Genomic DNA, 18,039 nt, shown 5'->3' on the forward strand with positions numbered 1-18,039 from the left:
TTATGAGAAATTGAAAGTTGTCTAATATTGCGTTTGTTTATTCGGTGAGTGTGTTTTGTCGATGGAACTTTCCATAGCGTCGCGTTCCATTGGCAAGCGGAACCAAAAGCACGTCCCTGGTGTCTCAGCGGAACAGTTACAGTGTAACATCAGTATGTACATGTGAATCTGTGGCATGATCGTAAGTCTGGTTTGAGTTTATGATAATACCTTTATTCTGCCTTATGGAATATTTTTAGTAACTGTTTTATGCTTAAGTATGACTCAAACGTATTGAGAAATTAGGATCATACAGTACGTACTTTTATAATAATCACATGTTCATCATGAGTCTCATGTTTTTTTGAAAAAATTATAATTTACATAATTTGATACTTGTATTTGTCTTTTTGCAATACAGTTAAAACATTTGTACAAGGCAAATAATGATAGTTATACGTACAGTACTGCATAATCTTTAGTATCTACAATTAAAATAATTTTTTTAATAATTAGAATTATTGTGACCCGTGAGCAACAATCATTGTCTGCACATTTGATTTTTTTCCTCAAAATAGTTATATAATGTTGAGTCAATCACTGTTTAGTGCCAGTTAGTTTCAGCAATACTATGATTGTATTTTTTTATGCCTTCTGTGTGGTTAATTATATGTGTTTAATGGTACACATAAGGGGTTGGTTGCATGAAATCTGGCCATGAAACGGTTGTACATCGGTGGTCTCGGCCACACAGTGTCTGAGAAGGACCTCAAAGACAGATTTGGAAAATTTGGGGATGTGTCAGATGTGGAAATCGTAACGAGGAAAGATGAGAATGGTAAGAATTCTATAAAAACCAAAAAAATCGGACTATTGAATGCAACAGAATTGAATGTAATATTTCTGTTGCTTTGACTGGGTATCTGTTCAATATTATTTTACATATGCATAATCTCTTTGGGATCTATTTGCAGGAGCTCCTCTGAAAACGTTTGGCTACATCGACATAAACATCACAGATGCTGACTACAAAAGATGTACGTATAGTTATTTAAACAATTCTTTCTTGCTTTCTTTGTTATGCACTAAATCAATCTGTACATTTGCTTTTTTATACAGGTGTAGGCATCTTAAATAAATCCACATGGAAAGGTGGAACCTTGCTTATTCAGTTGGCAAAAGAAAGCTTTCTACATAGGTAAAAACTTTCTTCAACCAATAAATATTGGTTAAACTGTTTGTTACAATATATGCTAATTCTGTATGGTTTTTTCAGACTTGATGAGGAACGACAGCAAATTGTTGAAAAGGCCAAGACACCAAAGATCATCCCTCAGGAGAAATTTGTGGCTTCGTTTAAAGCGGCCGGCGTTGAGAATTTCCACATGAAAGCTGCTGTTCCAGGAACTGAAATCCCCGGCCATGAGGTCTGTGTGACTTTCTTTTGCTAAAAAACGTTTGTCCAGATGTAAAAATAAACACATGCTGATTTAACATTGGTTTTGTGTTTATCCACTCTTCCAGAATTGGGTCGTGAGTAAATTTGGGAGGGTGCTTCCTGTCGTGAATCTGAAGTGTAAAGAAAAGAACAAGATATCCTTTTCCATGTTACAATTCTAGGAAGATTTAGCGACTTAAAAGCATTGACACAGATATGCTTGCAAGTGCCATTTTGCTTGGAGGAACAAGCCATTGAGATGTTCATAATCTAAAACTAGCAGATGCATTTTTCAAACTACATTTTTATATTGAAACTTGCACACTTCAGTATATTTTATCTGTCATCTTCACCCTTTCTTGTCTGCTGACATTGGCTTTTTGTAGTGAAGTGCCATCTTTTTAAAAAAATATATATATCTGGGATCATTATGAAGAGCAGAATCATCATACTTTCAATGTAATTCACTATCTAACCTTAACTCTTGAATACGTCTTTAAGTATGATCCATCCAAACACTGCCACAACATCAAGAGACTGGAGACTGCGGATGAAGTCACATCAGTGTCCAAGCTGACATGGGAGATTAAAGGTGGAGACGATGAAATCAGTAAGAAAAGGCGAGGAGAGTTTCCAAAGCAGAAACCGTGTCCCAAAAGATCCAAAATAGACTTGAGTTTGTTTCTTAGTAATTTGGCTCAGAGAAATGGAATTAATGCGGCTCCCACTGGAAACAAAAACAAAGTGGCGATCCAACAAAATGCACTCTCTGCTGTAAAGACAGGGAAACAAAAATCCGTTTGCGTTTTTGACAATGACTCTGACTCTGAAGATGAAATAAGAATGTTGGTTGCTCAAGAACATTTGAGGAACCCTAAACAAACCTCAACAGAGGATGACGACGGCAACCTGGAGGTGGTGGGAGATGATTTTGTTGTCAAGTCTAATGTTTTCTGGGGTGGAGTGGAGCAAGATGTCGTGAAAACGTCCCTACTAACTTCATCAAAAGACGATGAGGAATATGATTCTGCGGACACTGATGAAATACTCACTCTGAGAAAGACCCAAAAAACACAAGTTGAATCTGCACCAGTTACTCAAAATTCCCCAACAGAATCCAGTAAAAAAAAGTCTTCATCTGAATCTGATGATGGTAGCGACGAGGCATCTGACGATGATGGTGTTAGTGTAGATTCTGATTATGAAGCCATGATGGGGAACTGCTACCGCTTAGATCTTTCCCTAGCAGACTTGGAGCAGCTAGCTAAAAAAGCAGAGGTGATTTCAGATGATGAAAGTGTAGAAGAACCCAAAAGCGAGCCCAAGACTCCAAATGCACCACCCCAAAAAACAGGCAATAACCCAGAAGATATTCTTGCTTCTCTTCTTGGAGATGACACCACTGAGAAAGAAAGAAAGAAGAATAATAATAATCAGGTAAACACTGTATCTCTTCCTGCTTTCATTGGAACGAAGGATCTCTTTGGAGGTCCAGAGCCCAGCCTGAAAAGAGTCGCCCAAAATATAGACTGTGAAACTCCTAAAAGACTCAAAAAAGACCTGAACTTGAAAGAACAAAGCATCTCAGAAGATGCAAGTCAACCGCAGTCTTCAAACCGTCTATCTCAACAGAAATTATCCACTTTAAATATACAAACAGCCTCAAAAAAACTTGAGAATAAAGCGTCCACCTCAGAAGATGATTCTTCTAGTGAAGAATCAGAAAGCAGTGCTAATGAAGAGGTCTTCACTTCTAAAACATCTTCAGCATCACAATCAGTAAGAACCATCCCTGAAACCGAACTAAAGACTGTTAGCTCTAATAACTCAAACACACCAAACAAACCCAATCAGAGGAACACCTCCAGATCCTCCAGCAGTGACTCTTCTAGTGAAGAATCAGAAAGCAGCGAGGAAGAAGATAATGCTAAAGTCTCCATTTCTGAAAGGTCTTCAGCATCACAATCAGCAAAAACCAGCCCTGAAACCAAACTAAAAACTAATAGTTCTAGTAACTCAATCAAACCCAAACATACAAAGACCTCCAGATCCGCCAGTAGTGACTCTTCTAGTGAGGAATCAGAAAGCAGCGAGGAAGAAGAAAATGCTAAATTCCTCACTTCTAAAGCATCTTTAGCAGCACAGTTGGCAAAAACCATCCCAGAAACTGAACTAAAAACAGTAAGCACTAATAACTCAATCAAATCCAAGCAGACGAAGACCTCCAGATCCGCCAGTAGTGACTCTTCTAGTGAAGAATCAGAAAGTAGCGAGGAAGATGATAATGAAGATAGTGCTGGAGTTCTGACTTCTAAAACACCTTCAGTTGCACAATCTGTAAAAACCATCTGTAAAACTGAAATGAAGACTGTGAGCTCTAACAAATCAAAGACCCCAGTCAAACCCAATCAGAGGAACACCTCCAGATCCTCCAGCAGTGACTCTTCTAGTGACGAGGAAGAAGATAATGCTAAAGTCTCCCTTTCTAAAAGGTCTTTAGCATCACAATCAGCAAAAACCAGCCCTGAAACTAAACTTAAAACTAGTAGTTCTAGTAACTCAATTAAACCCAAGCAGACGAAGACCTCCAGATCCTCCAGTAGTGACTCTTCTAGTGAGGAATTGGAAACTAGTGATGATGAGGAGTCCAGAACTCAGAAAAAAGATTCCAATTCGAAGAACGTTCAGGAGGATGTTGTTTCACATCAGTTCAGCACAACAGTTCAGCACTCAACTGTGGTAGATGCTAAGAAACAACAGCAGGACAACCAGAAACGTCTTGCGGCACTGGAGCAACGGAAGAAAGAAACCGAGCAACAGAGGAAACTCATTCAAGGTGCACTTTCTAACACGGTGAGTAGAGGTAGTCCATAATACTTTGATGTATTTTAAGTGAGGATGCACAATGAATCGGTAAATTATTGGTTATTGGTCGTTTTAGAGATTTTAGTTTAATAGTATTAGTCATATCTTATATTTTATTTTTCATGCTTGTTACCTCTGTCATCATCTAACTCTCAAAAAGTGAATCTATTGTATTGTACATTATAATGCTGTGATGCCTAAATTGATGTGTAGAATTTAAAATAAGTGATTTTTAAGTTTAAAGTGTTTTATTTTTAATTTATTCAGACAAAATAGTGTCAAATTTTAATATTGGCTATTTCTTATTTATTTATTCATAAATAAATTGTATAGAAAAACAGAAAAATCCTGCACAGTACTAAGGCTTGCAAAACTTGAAAAATAGAAATGTTGAAGATTTTTCAGTCACATGACAGTCATCAGGTTTACAAACATTTCAAGTTATGTAACTAAAACTTTGCTAATAAATCATAAATATTTTAGTTTTGTAAACTTCATTATTTTACAGACTTTTATTTCTATGTTGGCCTTTGTATTTTTCATATGTTTTGATTGTGAAGTTCATTTATGTACAATAAATCAATTAATTATTCAATGATTAATGGCTGGCCTAAATTTTAATATCATTGTGTCTCTAATTTAAATTCATAATTCACTGAAAATTTCATTTGTTTTTGTCTTGCATTGTTTTGAATCTTTCAGTGGTACTTACTTTAACATGTTGTCTTTCAGGACGCAGTGAAAGTGAACAAAAGCAAACACATTGTGTTTGATTCTGAGGATGAAACCACAAGCAGACCAGAACAACCACCAACAAACTTGAAAAAAAGCCTCTTTGAGGACGATTCAGGATCTGATGAAGATCAACAAACGTCCATGTTGAAAGAAAAGGCAAATATGGACCAAGATTGGAATTGGAAGTTTATTTTCTTGAACCCTTTGATTTGCTCTTCATGTTCTTCATGTTTCCATCATAATTCCGCAGAAGAACAACAAGCTAGGTGGCAGCAAGCTGTTTGACAGTGAAGATGAGGACGATGGTTCTGAGGACGATCGTTTCCAGATCAAGCCCCAGTTTGAGGGCAAAGCTGGACAGAAGGTTTGGATTGAGAGTCTTTATCAGGATGGAGAGATTCAGAGTTTGTTTTTCTTATTCATCTGTCTTCATCTTTATTTCAGCTCATGAAGCTTCAGGCCAAATTCGGAACCGATTCAAGATTCCAGGTTGATTCTAGATTTCTGGAAAGTGATGATGAGTCTGAAGATCAAGGTAATTTATTTAACTATGTTCTTGGATTTGAATGTGTTTTGAGAGAATTATTCACCTGTTTTTAATCTTTCAAATATCAGATGAAGCGGCTCCAGAAAAAGATGCAGACAAACAACTTCTTGAGGAGAAAAATAAAAGTCTAGACATCCTCCAGAGCATTTTAAACACCAACATACAACCACAAAATACCAGAAAGGGCAAGATGTTCAAGTATGACTTCTTCAGATGTTCTTTAAGCATGTTTTGTTCTTTTCACTTGTTTTTAAATGTTTGTTTGGCTTTGCAGAGATGTTTCGAGCCTGCATTACGACCCGACACAAGAAGAACACACTGCTTTTGAGACCAAGAGAGAGGAACCGAAGAAAGAAAGGTATTACATGAACTCAATTTTGTATTTTAGACTCATTGTGACTTCATTAAACATTTGTGTTTTTGTTGTTGGACAGCAAAGCGGAGAGAAGGAAGAAACGCCTAGAGGCTGAAAAACTCCCTGAAGTTTCTAAGGACATTTACTTTGACATCTCAATGGATTTGAAGGAGGTCTTTGGGATGCCTAAAGAAAACCAGGACGAGAAGGAAACTGTTTCATGGGATAAAGAGGAAGAAGATACTGAAGATATAATGAAACACATGGAGGTTTCCTTCACTTCTAACGTAGAAGTGAAAGAAGACACTTCAGGCGGATTCAAGTTCTCCTTCTTTGGTGAAGACACAGCTGCAGAGACGACCACCAAAACAGGTCCACTGATCATGTCATTTTTTTTTTATTGTAGTTAAATTATTAGGTGTAAAATAGTTTTTCCGCCATTGGTTTCAAACGTTTTCATTTAGGATTTTCATATGTTTATTTATGCCTTTTTTAAAATCTTGATGACTTCTGATATCACTTTTACATTATACCACATATAACATGTTGGAGAATAAAACCGTATTTGTATTTATTTTTTTGCCAATCAGACGAGTACAAAATAGAGATATTAAAAGGAGCCAAGTTCTCTTGGCAAGTAGACCCTCGTTTCCAGGACAGCAGTTCAGACGAGGAAGGAGTGGACGAGGTTGAGGAGGACCAATCGGCTTCCAGCAAAATCACAGAGTAATTATATTATCATTTAAACCATTGGTCTCAAACTCAATTCCTGGAGGGTCACAGCTCTGCACAGTTTAGCTCCAACCCTAACCAAACACACCTGATCCAGTTAATCAAGGTCTTCAGGATCATTAGAAACTTCCAAGCAGGTGTGATTTGGAGCTAAACTCTGCAGAGCTGTGGCCCTCTAGGAATTGAGTTTGAGACCACTGATTTAAACTATTATGCATTTAATCATTTACAGTTTGTGCTTGGTATCACTAGACGTTTCACTAAACCAGCTTAAATATATTGAGCTTCCTTAAAAGATGGATCACTAAATCCGCTGATTAGTCAATATCGGAAATATTGATGGAAATACAAAATTTAGGTTTAAAATGAAGAAATATTAAAATGAAGTACACTGTAAAAAAATATCTAATAAAGATCATTGGAGTATGTTTTACAAGAAAATATTTCAGTTTTTCTCCTTCAAAATTTAATGTTTAATTCAATGTTACTTGCCATTTCTTTTGTGAAATTTACTAGCAATTTCTGGTTTATATTGTTTCTACACCATTTTTTTCAGTGTGCAAATATTCTCTTACGCATGTTTTGCATATATTTATAGGCCTATACTAAAAAAATGTTCTGGTTTGGATTACTTTTTGATTAAAGCTTTATTTTCTGCAGGGAACCAACAACATCAAAAAAGAGCTTTTTCTTTTTCTATCAAAATGACGAGCGGTTAAAAGGTGAGGTTTAAACCATTCATGATCAATTAATCATAATCACTAACAAACCATAAAATCATATTTAAATGATTACTTAAGCCTGTGAGTGTATGAGGTTTTTAGGCTTTTTTTTTCTATCATTGTACCTGTTGTGCTTTCAAACACTCTACGTACAAATCTCTTTTCTTCAGAGGGGCCAGGAATGTTTTGTAGAAGTGTAAAACTACAAGACCAGAGGGAAGCCTGGGAACAGAAGAGGACGTCGCTCAGAGCGGTACCACAGATCTCAAACCGATTCAGATGGAAATATTATTAATAAAAATCATAATTTCACATTAAACTAAATTAAGTAAACTGTAAATGCACTAATAGTTTGTGCATATTATGAAAATACATTTTATGCTCTGTCCCATTGCTTGAAACATATTATGGATTCCTAGTTTAACATATTTCAAAACGGTTGTGATATTTAAAAGTACTGAAATCTGGCTTGCATTTTTTATGACATGAATTACAGCTGTTTTTCCCCCCAACAGGAGTGTCGCAAGAAACACAGAGATGCCAAAAGACGCCAGAGGCCTTCACTGAAGACCTAAACAATTTCAAGTATTCAACAACATTTTTTACTCAAGATGACCAGTTTTCATAGACGTTTTTTCCTATTCTGGTTAATAGATGTAATTTATTATTCAAAATAACAGTATCTAATCCATATTCTCTTTGTATGATTAAAATGATTTGAGAGAATAAATGCTGGTTTGTACCACTAGAGGGTGGTGTGATGATACTTTCATGACTATTATAGCTGGCTTTATTGTTTTTCTTTCCCCACTCACTTTCTCCAAACCACAGGTTCAGCCCACAAAGCTGTTTTCTAGAAAATCTACTCTTTTTAAAACCACATTAAAGATCGTTTAGTACATATGTTCTGCACAGTAGATCATGCAAATGCAAACGTTTTTTGTTATTATTTGTGATTCTTGCATGTAGTCGCTTAGAAAAGACTGCACGGTGTCGACAGCTACGAAGCCATCTTACATTTGGGGAAAAGTGCATTTGTATGTGCAAACGTGATTGTGAAAACTCTTCAACCTTGTCCTAGATACCATTTTGGCTAATGATAGTGATATTTGACCCCTAGTGAAAAAGTGTTTATTCTTACCCTAATATGCAAATTCAAGCAGTTTCCACTAACTAGTGCAAAAGGGTAACTGAAGCTTTTACTATTGTTTTACTCTTGAGCAAACTTCCAAAAAATGCTTAAAGATTTCAGGTTATTCATTAAGGTTTTGATAACGTATATGTTTGTAATTTAGACTCATATTTTCACAAAGAAATATGTCTACATAGAGATATATATATATAATACACACACACACACACACATATATATATGAGACTGCTCACTTTTTAGCATTTGTAACTTTTTAGATTTATTGTTGTTCAAATTAATGTTTTGGAAATATTGTAGCATATCTCACTTAAAATCGCAGTTTTGATTAAACTGTGAAATTTTTAAAGTCACACAAGTTGGCAGAGTGTTTTAACGTCAGCCAGTGCAAAGGCCAAGAATGAAACGTTCAATCACTCAAGGAGCAAAACATCTTGCACTGTTATTTTCGTCTACTGATGAAAGCCTTAATAAATCTACAGGAACCATTTGGCTCTGCCTCATCTTATCTTGTGTGTGTGTTTTCAAGAATATAATTGTACCATTGACTTTGTGTTTGATTGATGGTGGTTTTGATCACTATAGGCACAAGAGCACGTATGTGGCTCTGAACTATAGTCATGAACACTGTTCTCTGAATAAACAGGACGCTGTGGTTTCCGATTTCACTGACATCACAGCTGGTGTCATAACTTGTGAAGGAATGAAGCAGCTGTTCTTCAGTGACAGAAGTCCCCCAAAACTGCCATTTTATGTTACCAAGTCCTGTTTTTGGCCATCAACTTTGATAATTTTTATTGCTGGAACTTTCTAGATAAAATAGAAGGCGCTCTGTCATCATGTTAAGATGTTTTGAGTGATTTTTAGCATGCTGCTAAAGCTAGGATGTTAAATGTGGTAGTTAACATGTCGCTATGGGTTTTAAAAGAGTATTATCCTGAAAAAAACAATAGAACCCTGCCCAAAACACAATAGAAAATGTAATGGATTTAATGGTTATAATGGGAATTGTATTGGTTTTAATGGAAACTATAATGGTGTCTACTGGTATGTAATGGATTCTATTGGTGGGATGTTAAATTTTGGAATTTTGTAATGGTTTTACTGGAAAAAGCTAATGGTTTATAATGGTATTTAATGGAATGGAATTTCTGTGATGGTTTCTATTGGGCTTCTATTGTTTTTTTTAGCAGGATTCTGGTTTCTAAATATTGCTCAAGTTCATCCCTCAATGTATGTTTGTGGGAGTTTTTGCCTGCTTTGCTAAAAACGCAAGTGTAATCACTAGGTAAATGAATAACTCGCCTCTCCTCAACAAAACATATGATCTGAGGAATAATGTTCCTAGCACAAATGTGCAAGATTCCTGAGTTGCTATGTGATTCTGTGCAGATTAAGAAACTTTTATGTTGTTCCTCAGGTTAGCATTTGGTGTCTTCATCTGTTAAAGCACCAGTAGTAAAAGTTTTCCTAAAGAGCTGGCAAATAGTCCTTTGTGTAAGTTAAAAAATGGTTATGTAAAGCCCATTTTGGTTCTACTTACAGCATTTGTTTTCCAAAGCTGATCTCATTTTGTGAGGCTAAGTGTAATGCTAATGTGTGAATGGGGGATGGAAAGCCAAAAACAGTTCTTCATTCTCCATTTTAACATTAACTGAGCACAGTATCCTTTAATTTTAAAGTATCTTTCTTGTTTTTTCACCAGTTAACATGTGTTAGAAAAGATTAGCAAGTTGTTTGACAGATATGAATGAACACTGGTTGTTTTTATGACAAAGGGAGGCTAATTTCTGAGCAGGCCGGAACCAGAATGTGTGCCGGTATGAAATATTTACATTTTACTTCGTAAATTCCTCTCATAGTGGGAATAGCTTCAACAGTTACCTGTTACTAATGCCTTAGCCAGCTCAAAAAGGCAGAGTCACGTGACTAGCCTGCATAACAGCCCTTCCCCCAAATGACACACAGGGCCTGCAAGTGTAAACTGAGAGGTTTTACACACATATCGAGCTGCTTTGGACTGCGTATCTTATATAAACACACGGATTGTGAACATTCTTTCACCAAAATATTAGCTTTAGCATTGCTGGAATGAACCGATTGATGTATAGCTGCAGTCTGTAGCAACAGATGCTATTATGTAAGACTTTGCAATGATGTGTACTTATGAAAAAACGCTCAAAACTCAGTACTTTTCCATACTTAAAGCTCTTGTGTGTTTTTCACCCCAAACACTCCTCCCTCTGTTCCTCAAATCCCACCCCGTCCTGCCCCCCAACTTCTCAAAGAGGACTTGTTTGGATCTAAAACTATTACTGTTCACATCCAAGCGTAGGGCTCGGGTAACAGCAGCGTCTTCCACGATAGGACAAGGCTACTATGAGGGGCTGTCATCAACGGCCATTTTAAAGGCTTCCTGCTCTCTGATTGGCTGTTGCTTTGGCTAATCAGGTTAGTGCATGACAGCAGGAATATCTGTTTTTGCACTCAAAATACCCCTCTTCCATCCTTCCTTAGTTTTACACAAACACAAAAATGAGCTATGGGGCAAAATATAAAAAAAGAAGGAAAGGGGATGTGTCGACTTATATGCTTGTTGCAACAGGCTGAGTTTTATTTACTCAAAGGGATATAGTTGGTTAAGGGGTGAGGGTGGATCTTGTTGCACAGTAACTGTTAGAAAAGCTGCAAATGTCTTCATTTCAAGCTTTAGTCGTAGGTTTCATGTGTATTTGTAGTGTAGTTTTCAATGTAAAAGCTTATACTTAAAAGACACAAGGATGATTTTGTAAAAGTTGTACTGAATTTTTGTGTTAAAGATGCAAATCGTGTGTTCCAGATGTTTGAGACCACTAGTAAAAATTCTTCTATTTTGCATAGTTTTCGTGATTAATCATATTTTAACCATAGAATTTTAGTAAAAAACTGAATCGAGTTAGAATTTAATTTAGTATCTTTGTATTTTGTCATATTTTACTTTACCTTATTTCCAAATAATTACCTTTTTATTTAATAGCTATTCATTAGTGATGACAGTGAATCTAGTAAAGATAGAAAAGGCCAAAAATTGAGGGCTGTGAGTTGAAATGTTGCATTATAACTAATGGTATTATTGTATTTTCCTTTTTTTAATTTTTTTTATTAAATCTCAAATTCTCTATATTTCAACGCCAAAAAAATTAGGATCTAGCAAGATGTAAATTTTTTGAGGTTTTACTGTAAACTTTCATAAATGTGTTTCTTTACAGTTTTACTGTAAACTTTCCAACCCGTTTGTTTGTAAGCATTTAAAAGTGTTTCAGTGCCTTTAAATTGATGCTGATTTGCTGTGCGGACATTGTAATTGTACTCCTTTGACTGACTTTAAATAACTGTGATAATCGTAATAAAGCATCTGTTTCCTGTGGAAGAAATTAGAAGAGTCAGACACTGGCCTGTTAGTGAAACCATTTACATTAAAACCAGTTAGCGAGCAGTAATGCACTGAAATGTGTCGATTTACTTTACAGATGCAAAGAAAATGTTCTCCAGCCATGATTTAACTGTTTTGCCCATGTAGAAGTTGCTTTCTCAATGCTACACTGTGTTGTGGTTTGTTACCACTAACCAGTATTGCTATATGCATCTGCTAAGATGTTCTTAAGGTTTTTAGCATGTTGCTATAGGAACCATGTGGTTTTTAGCTCAGTAGATATGGCTCAGGCCAAATTAAACTAAATATGAGAAACAGCAACAGTGATGCTTCCCTAAAACACTGCCTATAGGGAAACACCTAGAAATATTAAGGATTCACCCCGATTGTCTTCTTAGAATCAAAGTGGTTCATTTATAGAAGTGAGAATCACATCCATAAAATGACATCAACCATAACCGCAGCTGGGTACAAAGTCACAGAGGGAGAATCCAAAATAGCAGCGTTGACACGACAGTGGTATTGTTACACAACAGTGTCAACAGTGTTATTGTTAGTGAAACTATTTTAAAATCTTTTCTTTTTTTTTTTTTTGGTAATTGAAAAATTACAGATTTTATTATTATTATTATTTTTTTTATAAATTAAACTAAAAGAGATATGAAAACCTAAAACATAACTAGCTATGTTGCACTAAAATGACTAAAACTAAAACTGAAATAAAAAATTAAACTATATGAATATTTTAAAAAATATATACTAATATATATATAAACACTATTACATTTCAAATTAAACTATATGAATATTTTAAAAATAAAAGCTAATTCAAAATATTAATAAGTTCTATAAAAATATGGCCCAATGCCAAGACACATTTCTTTCTATGGATTTTTTTCTGTGTATAAATAATTGTAAAACAACACAGCTTCAGGAAAACAGTACTGTTGTAATGTATAAAGCCTGCATTCTTGGATATCTATGTTTTATTTAAAGTCACATAAATGTTTTTTTTAATCAGTGTTCATCATTACTAATAAGAAGATATTTACGAGGGGATGCCCAAAGGTCAACAATTTCTTCCTCTCTGACAATGAAAAACCCCATTTTACTCTCAAAAGCTGATGCATTTCTGACTAAAACAGTCCCGTTGATCAAACACCAGCACTCAAACCACTTCAGGCTGACTGAGACAGATCATCGGCATGAAATGGGGCCGTTTCTGTCGCATGATTTGCTCAATATTGGGTGTAGGAGGCACTTTATTGTTAGAGACGTATGTGAAGGAGAGGAGAGGATATAGAGGGAAAGGGAGGGGGCGTAAAACATGAAGCGCAGCCTTTGGGCCTGTTAGGAGATTAAGCTACGTGCAAGAGGAAGAGAGCGAGCCAGCAGGAGGGAGAGAGTCGATTGGGATTGAGTGTTCTCTTATATCATTATCTTGCTGAATAATCCTGCTCGCAGCATCTTTGGCAGCGGGGGAAGGGAATGGGCCCACACATTCACAGCCTATGTGTCGTGCCTTCACCTTATCTGCTCCGTTTGCTGCTTTTGTTGCTATTTTAGAAAAACTCCTTGAGTGATTGCGCTGCGTGAATGTTGTTCAGCTAAAGTCATTCACATTTATGTATTTGACCGACACTTTTATCCTATGTCATTGGGTTGAGTCATTCACGGTGCATTCAAGCTACGTTTTTAGCAGTTAGCTTTAACCGTTCACAGGAAAATATTCTTAAAATGCAAAAGTCATTGATTTAAACAATAAGGTACATTTTTCCATGCTGAGAAAAATAAAAACGGCTAAAACTAGTCATGCTGGTTGCTATTTCTGGTTGGCTGGCTGGTTTGAGCTAGTCAGGTCAGTGTTCTGCTGGTTGGTCAGCTAAGACCAGCCTGGCCAGCAAGTGGTCAAAAGCCTTCTAAAACCAGCCTGCAATCCAGCTATGACCAGGCTGGAAGACCAGCGGGGGGGTTTTTCAGCAAGTTAAAAATGTAAAAATGGATAGTTCAACCAAAAAGCAAATTCTGTCATTTATTACTCACCCTCATGTCGTTCCAAACTTGTAAGACCTTCGTTCATCTTCGGAACACAAATTAAGATATTTTTTGATGAAATCTGACAGCTTTTTGAACCTCCATAGACAGCAAAGGAACTACCTTGTTCAAGACCCAGAAAGGTAGTAAGGACATTGTTAAAATAGCCGTGACATCGGTGGTTCAACCATAATGTTATGAAGCTACAAGAATACTTTTTGTGCGCAAAGAAAATAAAAATAGTGACTTTATTCAACAAGTTCTTCTCTTCCGTGAGAAATATGAGTGATTATTCCCAATTATAAACAATAATTCTTACAATGTTATAGCGCTAACTTCTAATGAACTGCTAAAAATGTATATTGAACGACCTTTGAGGTATATATATATATATATTTTTTTTTTTTTGTAAAATCGTTTGTCAGATACATAATTGTAAATGTCCATGACTTTAGCACAGCAACTTCTAAGCAGGGTAAAAACAACCAAACAAAAAGTTACTGTAACTGTTCCTTTAGCTGTGATTATACTCACAATGGATGTAGCATCAAATGCTATAGTGATAACTGCTAACAAACTGCTACAAACATAGCTTGAACACACTGCAGGTGCATCCCAAATCACGTACTTATGTACTATTTTATGGCGTTTTGTAGTATAAATAGTGCAAATAGTGCGTTCACTGAAAATTCCAAAAAGAAAAACTGCACTTAGAAATACCCGGATGATAAGGAGAGGGCAAGGGCTATCAGACATGATGATGAATGACAAAATAACCTTATAAAATTCATACACTGCACAGCTGAGTAGTACATAGTGTAAGTGCAGTGTGTCATTTTGGACGCACCTTATGAGTCAATTTGGATAAAAGTTCTGTCATATATAATGCAAACATCAATGACTTCAGTGCAACAACATCTACACAGTGCAAATAAGAAAAGATTACCAATTTCAGCAATAAGGTACATATTTATGGCTAAAGAATGTAGTTAGCAACTCCTTTAGCTGTGATTACTCACCACGTAGCATAGCCTCAGATGGCACCAACTGCTAATGAACTGCTAAAAATTCATTGAGCGGTCTGAGAGTCACTTTTCATAAAAGTGTCTGTCAAATATATAAATTTAGATGTAGATGTCAATGACTTTAGTGCAACATCTATGCAGTGTGAACAAAGGTCAATAATTTAAGCAAAATGTACGTATTTATAATGTTAACTGCTAATGAAATGTAAAAAAATGTATCTTCAATGACTTCAATGAGTCCCTTTGGATAAAAGTGTCTGTCAGATACGTAAATGTCAATGACGTTATGTGAATGACTTTAGCTCAACAACATCTATTTTTGACAGACACTTATCCAAAGATACATCGTCAGCAGTTTATAAGCAGTTAGTGTAATACAATTTTAAGCTATGCTGCATTGTCAATGTAATCACAGCTAAGGGAGTTGCTAACTACAGTCTTTAGCCATAAATATGTACCTTACTGCTTAAATCAATAAATTTTTCATCTCCAAACAACCATATAGCCATTTTCAAGGAAAAAAAAGTTGGGTTACTTTCTAAAATGCTTTGTTTTTAAAGCACACACTTACATTGCAGGATGATTCAGTGACTTTTGATAGTGTAAAAACACTGAACCATGGCAACATGCTAGTTTGTATTGATAACTCGATCGGCCAGTCAAACAATTATGAGTCAGTCTGCCATGCCTCTGGTTAGCATGCCATGACATGTCATTGAGAGAGAAAAGAGGACGTGATTGTGCACCTCTTCCACCCAAAGTTTACACTGTTGGTCACAGATTTGTTTCTATAGCAGTGGCCTTTGAGAGGAACCCATCCCCCACAAAACACAAACATCCACCCCAACCCTCCCTGGAGCATTTAAAGGTCCAGCGCACATTTTAGTGTGCATGTTAGAAAACATGTAAAGTTTTTCCGTTTTTTTCTGTAGTATTATTGACTGTAATTGATATGTTTTTTTAATGTTTTATACGCAAACAAAGTACAACTAATTAGGATTTACTTGGCGGCAGTCTCCATTGTGGCTTGTTTTGATTTTAATTTGTTGTTTATTTAATCATTTTTAACACATACAATATCTTTTGCCAATGACAAATCAAAATCTAGACACATTTATCTGACATGCAATTAATGTAGGAGACACTGTTATCTAAAGCAGCTTATTAAGGATTTTTACAAAATCTGACGAAATTGCACAAAGTTGACAAAGACATTTTTAAATTTAAGTAATGTCTACTGATTAATCATGCACAATAGCATGAGGAACGGGTATTGAATAAGGTCACTGTTCATGTAATGTTGGCTTTCATAGGTATTTCATGAAGTACTTTTATAAAAGATAAAGAAAAGGAGAACGAGGCATGCATGGAGAGCCAGGTTTAACATTACCGACAGAATCTTGTGTTTACTAAAGTTCCAGTTTGACTGTTAGCAGTCGTTATCCTGTTCTTCCCCTCCTCCCACCATCAGTGTCTCGTGATCAAGATCTTTTGCATCTTTGGAACCTTATTCTTCCTTATTTGAGAGTTTCAGTTTGAATTCTATATTGGAATTATACATTTCCTCCCAAAATGGCATTTGTATTTGGCCCGAAATAATTATCTTTTTTTATTAACTTTGTCAAGTACAAGTATTCCAAGCAGTTTCTGAATCAGTATGTGGTCATAAAACCAGTATGAGGTCATTATAATTATACATGAATTATAAATATGGTGCAAGACACTGCCCAGACATGTCATGCCATCTGCCCATTTTCAGAATGGAAGCGTCCTTTCTTACAATGATCTAGATGTTATGTCATGTTTATTTTACAGTATGAGTTTGATGTTAAACCGCTTTGTTTACAGATTAACTCCTCTGCCAACCTTGATAACAAGCCACAACACACATTTGATCTAACACCTTAAGCTCTGGTTCAAAGGGCGGCTTTGCCTCATTCGACACATGTCCGGTCCCAAAATCTTGTTCCTGGCATAAAGCGTGTTTAATCTTGAACCAGTTGGATAATGTGCATGTGTTTGAATAGAACAATAGAGGTAAAAAGTTCAATGCACTGCACTGAGAAAGTATTCTTTTATTAAGGTTTGAGATTTAAATGATATTACTGTTTTAAGGAAAATGTTAATTTTTTGGTGCTGTAACCGGTCACCAAATTTACTTTTTTAAAACTATTTTAATTACGAACAAGAGTAAAGTTCATGAAATCTGTCATGAATGTCCATGCCACATTTAATCACAAAACGTATATATAGATTACGTATATATAGATTGCAATAAAAATCTTTGTATTAAATTTTTTTTTAATTACAGTACAAAAAATGCAAAATTACAATTATTTTAGTATTGAGATATTGTAGTTTTTACTATTTTAAATTATTATTTTAGTTAGTTTTAGTAACTTTGTTGTGTATTTTGTCTTTTTTCATTTTTTTTATTATTACTATTTTTAAATGTCTATATAGTTTTTATTTATATTATTTGTGTTTTAGTTATTCATTATATTTATTTTCAGTTAACATTTATTTCAGTAAAATAACTTTTTATGGTTTTAGCTTTAATAAACTATAATAATATATATAACTATAATAACTGAGTTGAAAATGTATTTCTGAAAATAATGTAAAAAAAACCTCTTAATGATCCTAAATATAGGCTCCATTTTCTTTGTTTTATATATATATATATATATATATATATATATATATATATATATATATTGTTTTAGATATAGATTTAGCATGCCACACCTGCCATGTCAGCTACTCAGAAACACTCTGAAAATCCATATGAAAGTCTCTTTTCCCATTTCAGTAAAATCTTTATTTCATTTATCGGCAGTTAATGGGCTAGAAGTGAAGCCAGGCGATTGAACACACAATACAGCTGGTTGGGCCCGAAGAAGTTGCTCCACAATTATCTGACATGCAGTTGGCAATCTGCGCAGGAAAGGGGCTGAACCGCTGCTGATCAAAACACTCGGGGCTCTATTCACGAGAAAGATTTCATTGGAGCATTTTTGTCGAACCTTTTGCATTTTTATTGAC

The 18,039-nt window shown here is 35.4% G+C and overlaps 1 protein-coding gene across 1 annotated transcript; it reads left to right on the plus strand.

Annotated features, from left to right (window-relative positions):
• The first annotated feature begins 118 nt into the window (after window positions 1-118).
• On the plus strand, window positions 119-8,153 carry nol8 (nucleolar protein 8). The gene is made up of 17 exons (XM_079425965.1): window positions 119-181; window positions 673-817; window positions 954-1,016; window positions 1,099-1,177; window positions 1,256-1,406; window positions 1,504-1,572; window positions 1,910-4,270; window positions 5,015-5,173; window positions 5,268-5,381; window positions 5,462-5,552; window positions 5,633-5,762; window positions 5,839-5,922; window positions 5,999-6,291; window positions 6,510-6,645; window positions 7,312-7,373; window positions 7,544-7,626; window positions 7,889-8,153. The coding sequence occupies exons 2-17, from the start codon at window positions 697-699 to the stop codon at window positions 7,946-7,948; spliced, it is 4,056 nt and encodes a 1,351-aa protein (XP_079282091.1). The 5' UTR covers window positions 119-181; window positions 673-696; the 3' UTR covers window positions 7,949-8,153.
• Window positions 8,154-18,039: the final 9,886 nt, after the last annotated feature.

The sequence above is a fragment of the Barbus barbus genome, assembly GCF_936440315.1.
Source record: "Barbus barbus genome assembly, chromosome: 9".
Lineage (NCBI taxonomy): Eukaryota > Metazoa > Chordata > Actinopteri > Cypriniformes > Cyprinidae > Barbus > Barbus barbus.

What these genes read in the sequence shown, in the direction of transcription:
- nol8 (XM_079425965.1), top strand. Translation starts at nt 697, where the DNA reads ATGAAACGGTTGTACATCGGTGGTCTCGGCCACACAGTGTCTGAGAAG. An exon ending in AGTGTAAAGAAAAGAACAAG is followed by an intron (nt 1,573 to 1,909) that starts ATATCCTTTTCC and finishes ACTCTTGAATAC; the next exon opens with GTCTTTAAGTATGATCCATC. An exon ending in AAGGTGCACTTTCTAACACG is followed by an intron (nt 4,271 to 5,014) that starts GTGAGTAGAGGT and finishes GTTGTCTTTCAG; the next exon opens with GACGCAGTGAAAGTGAACAA.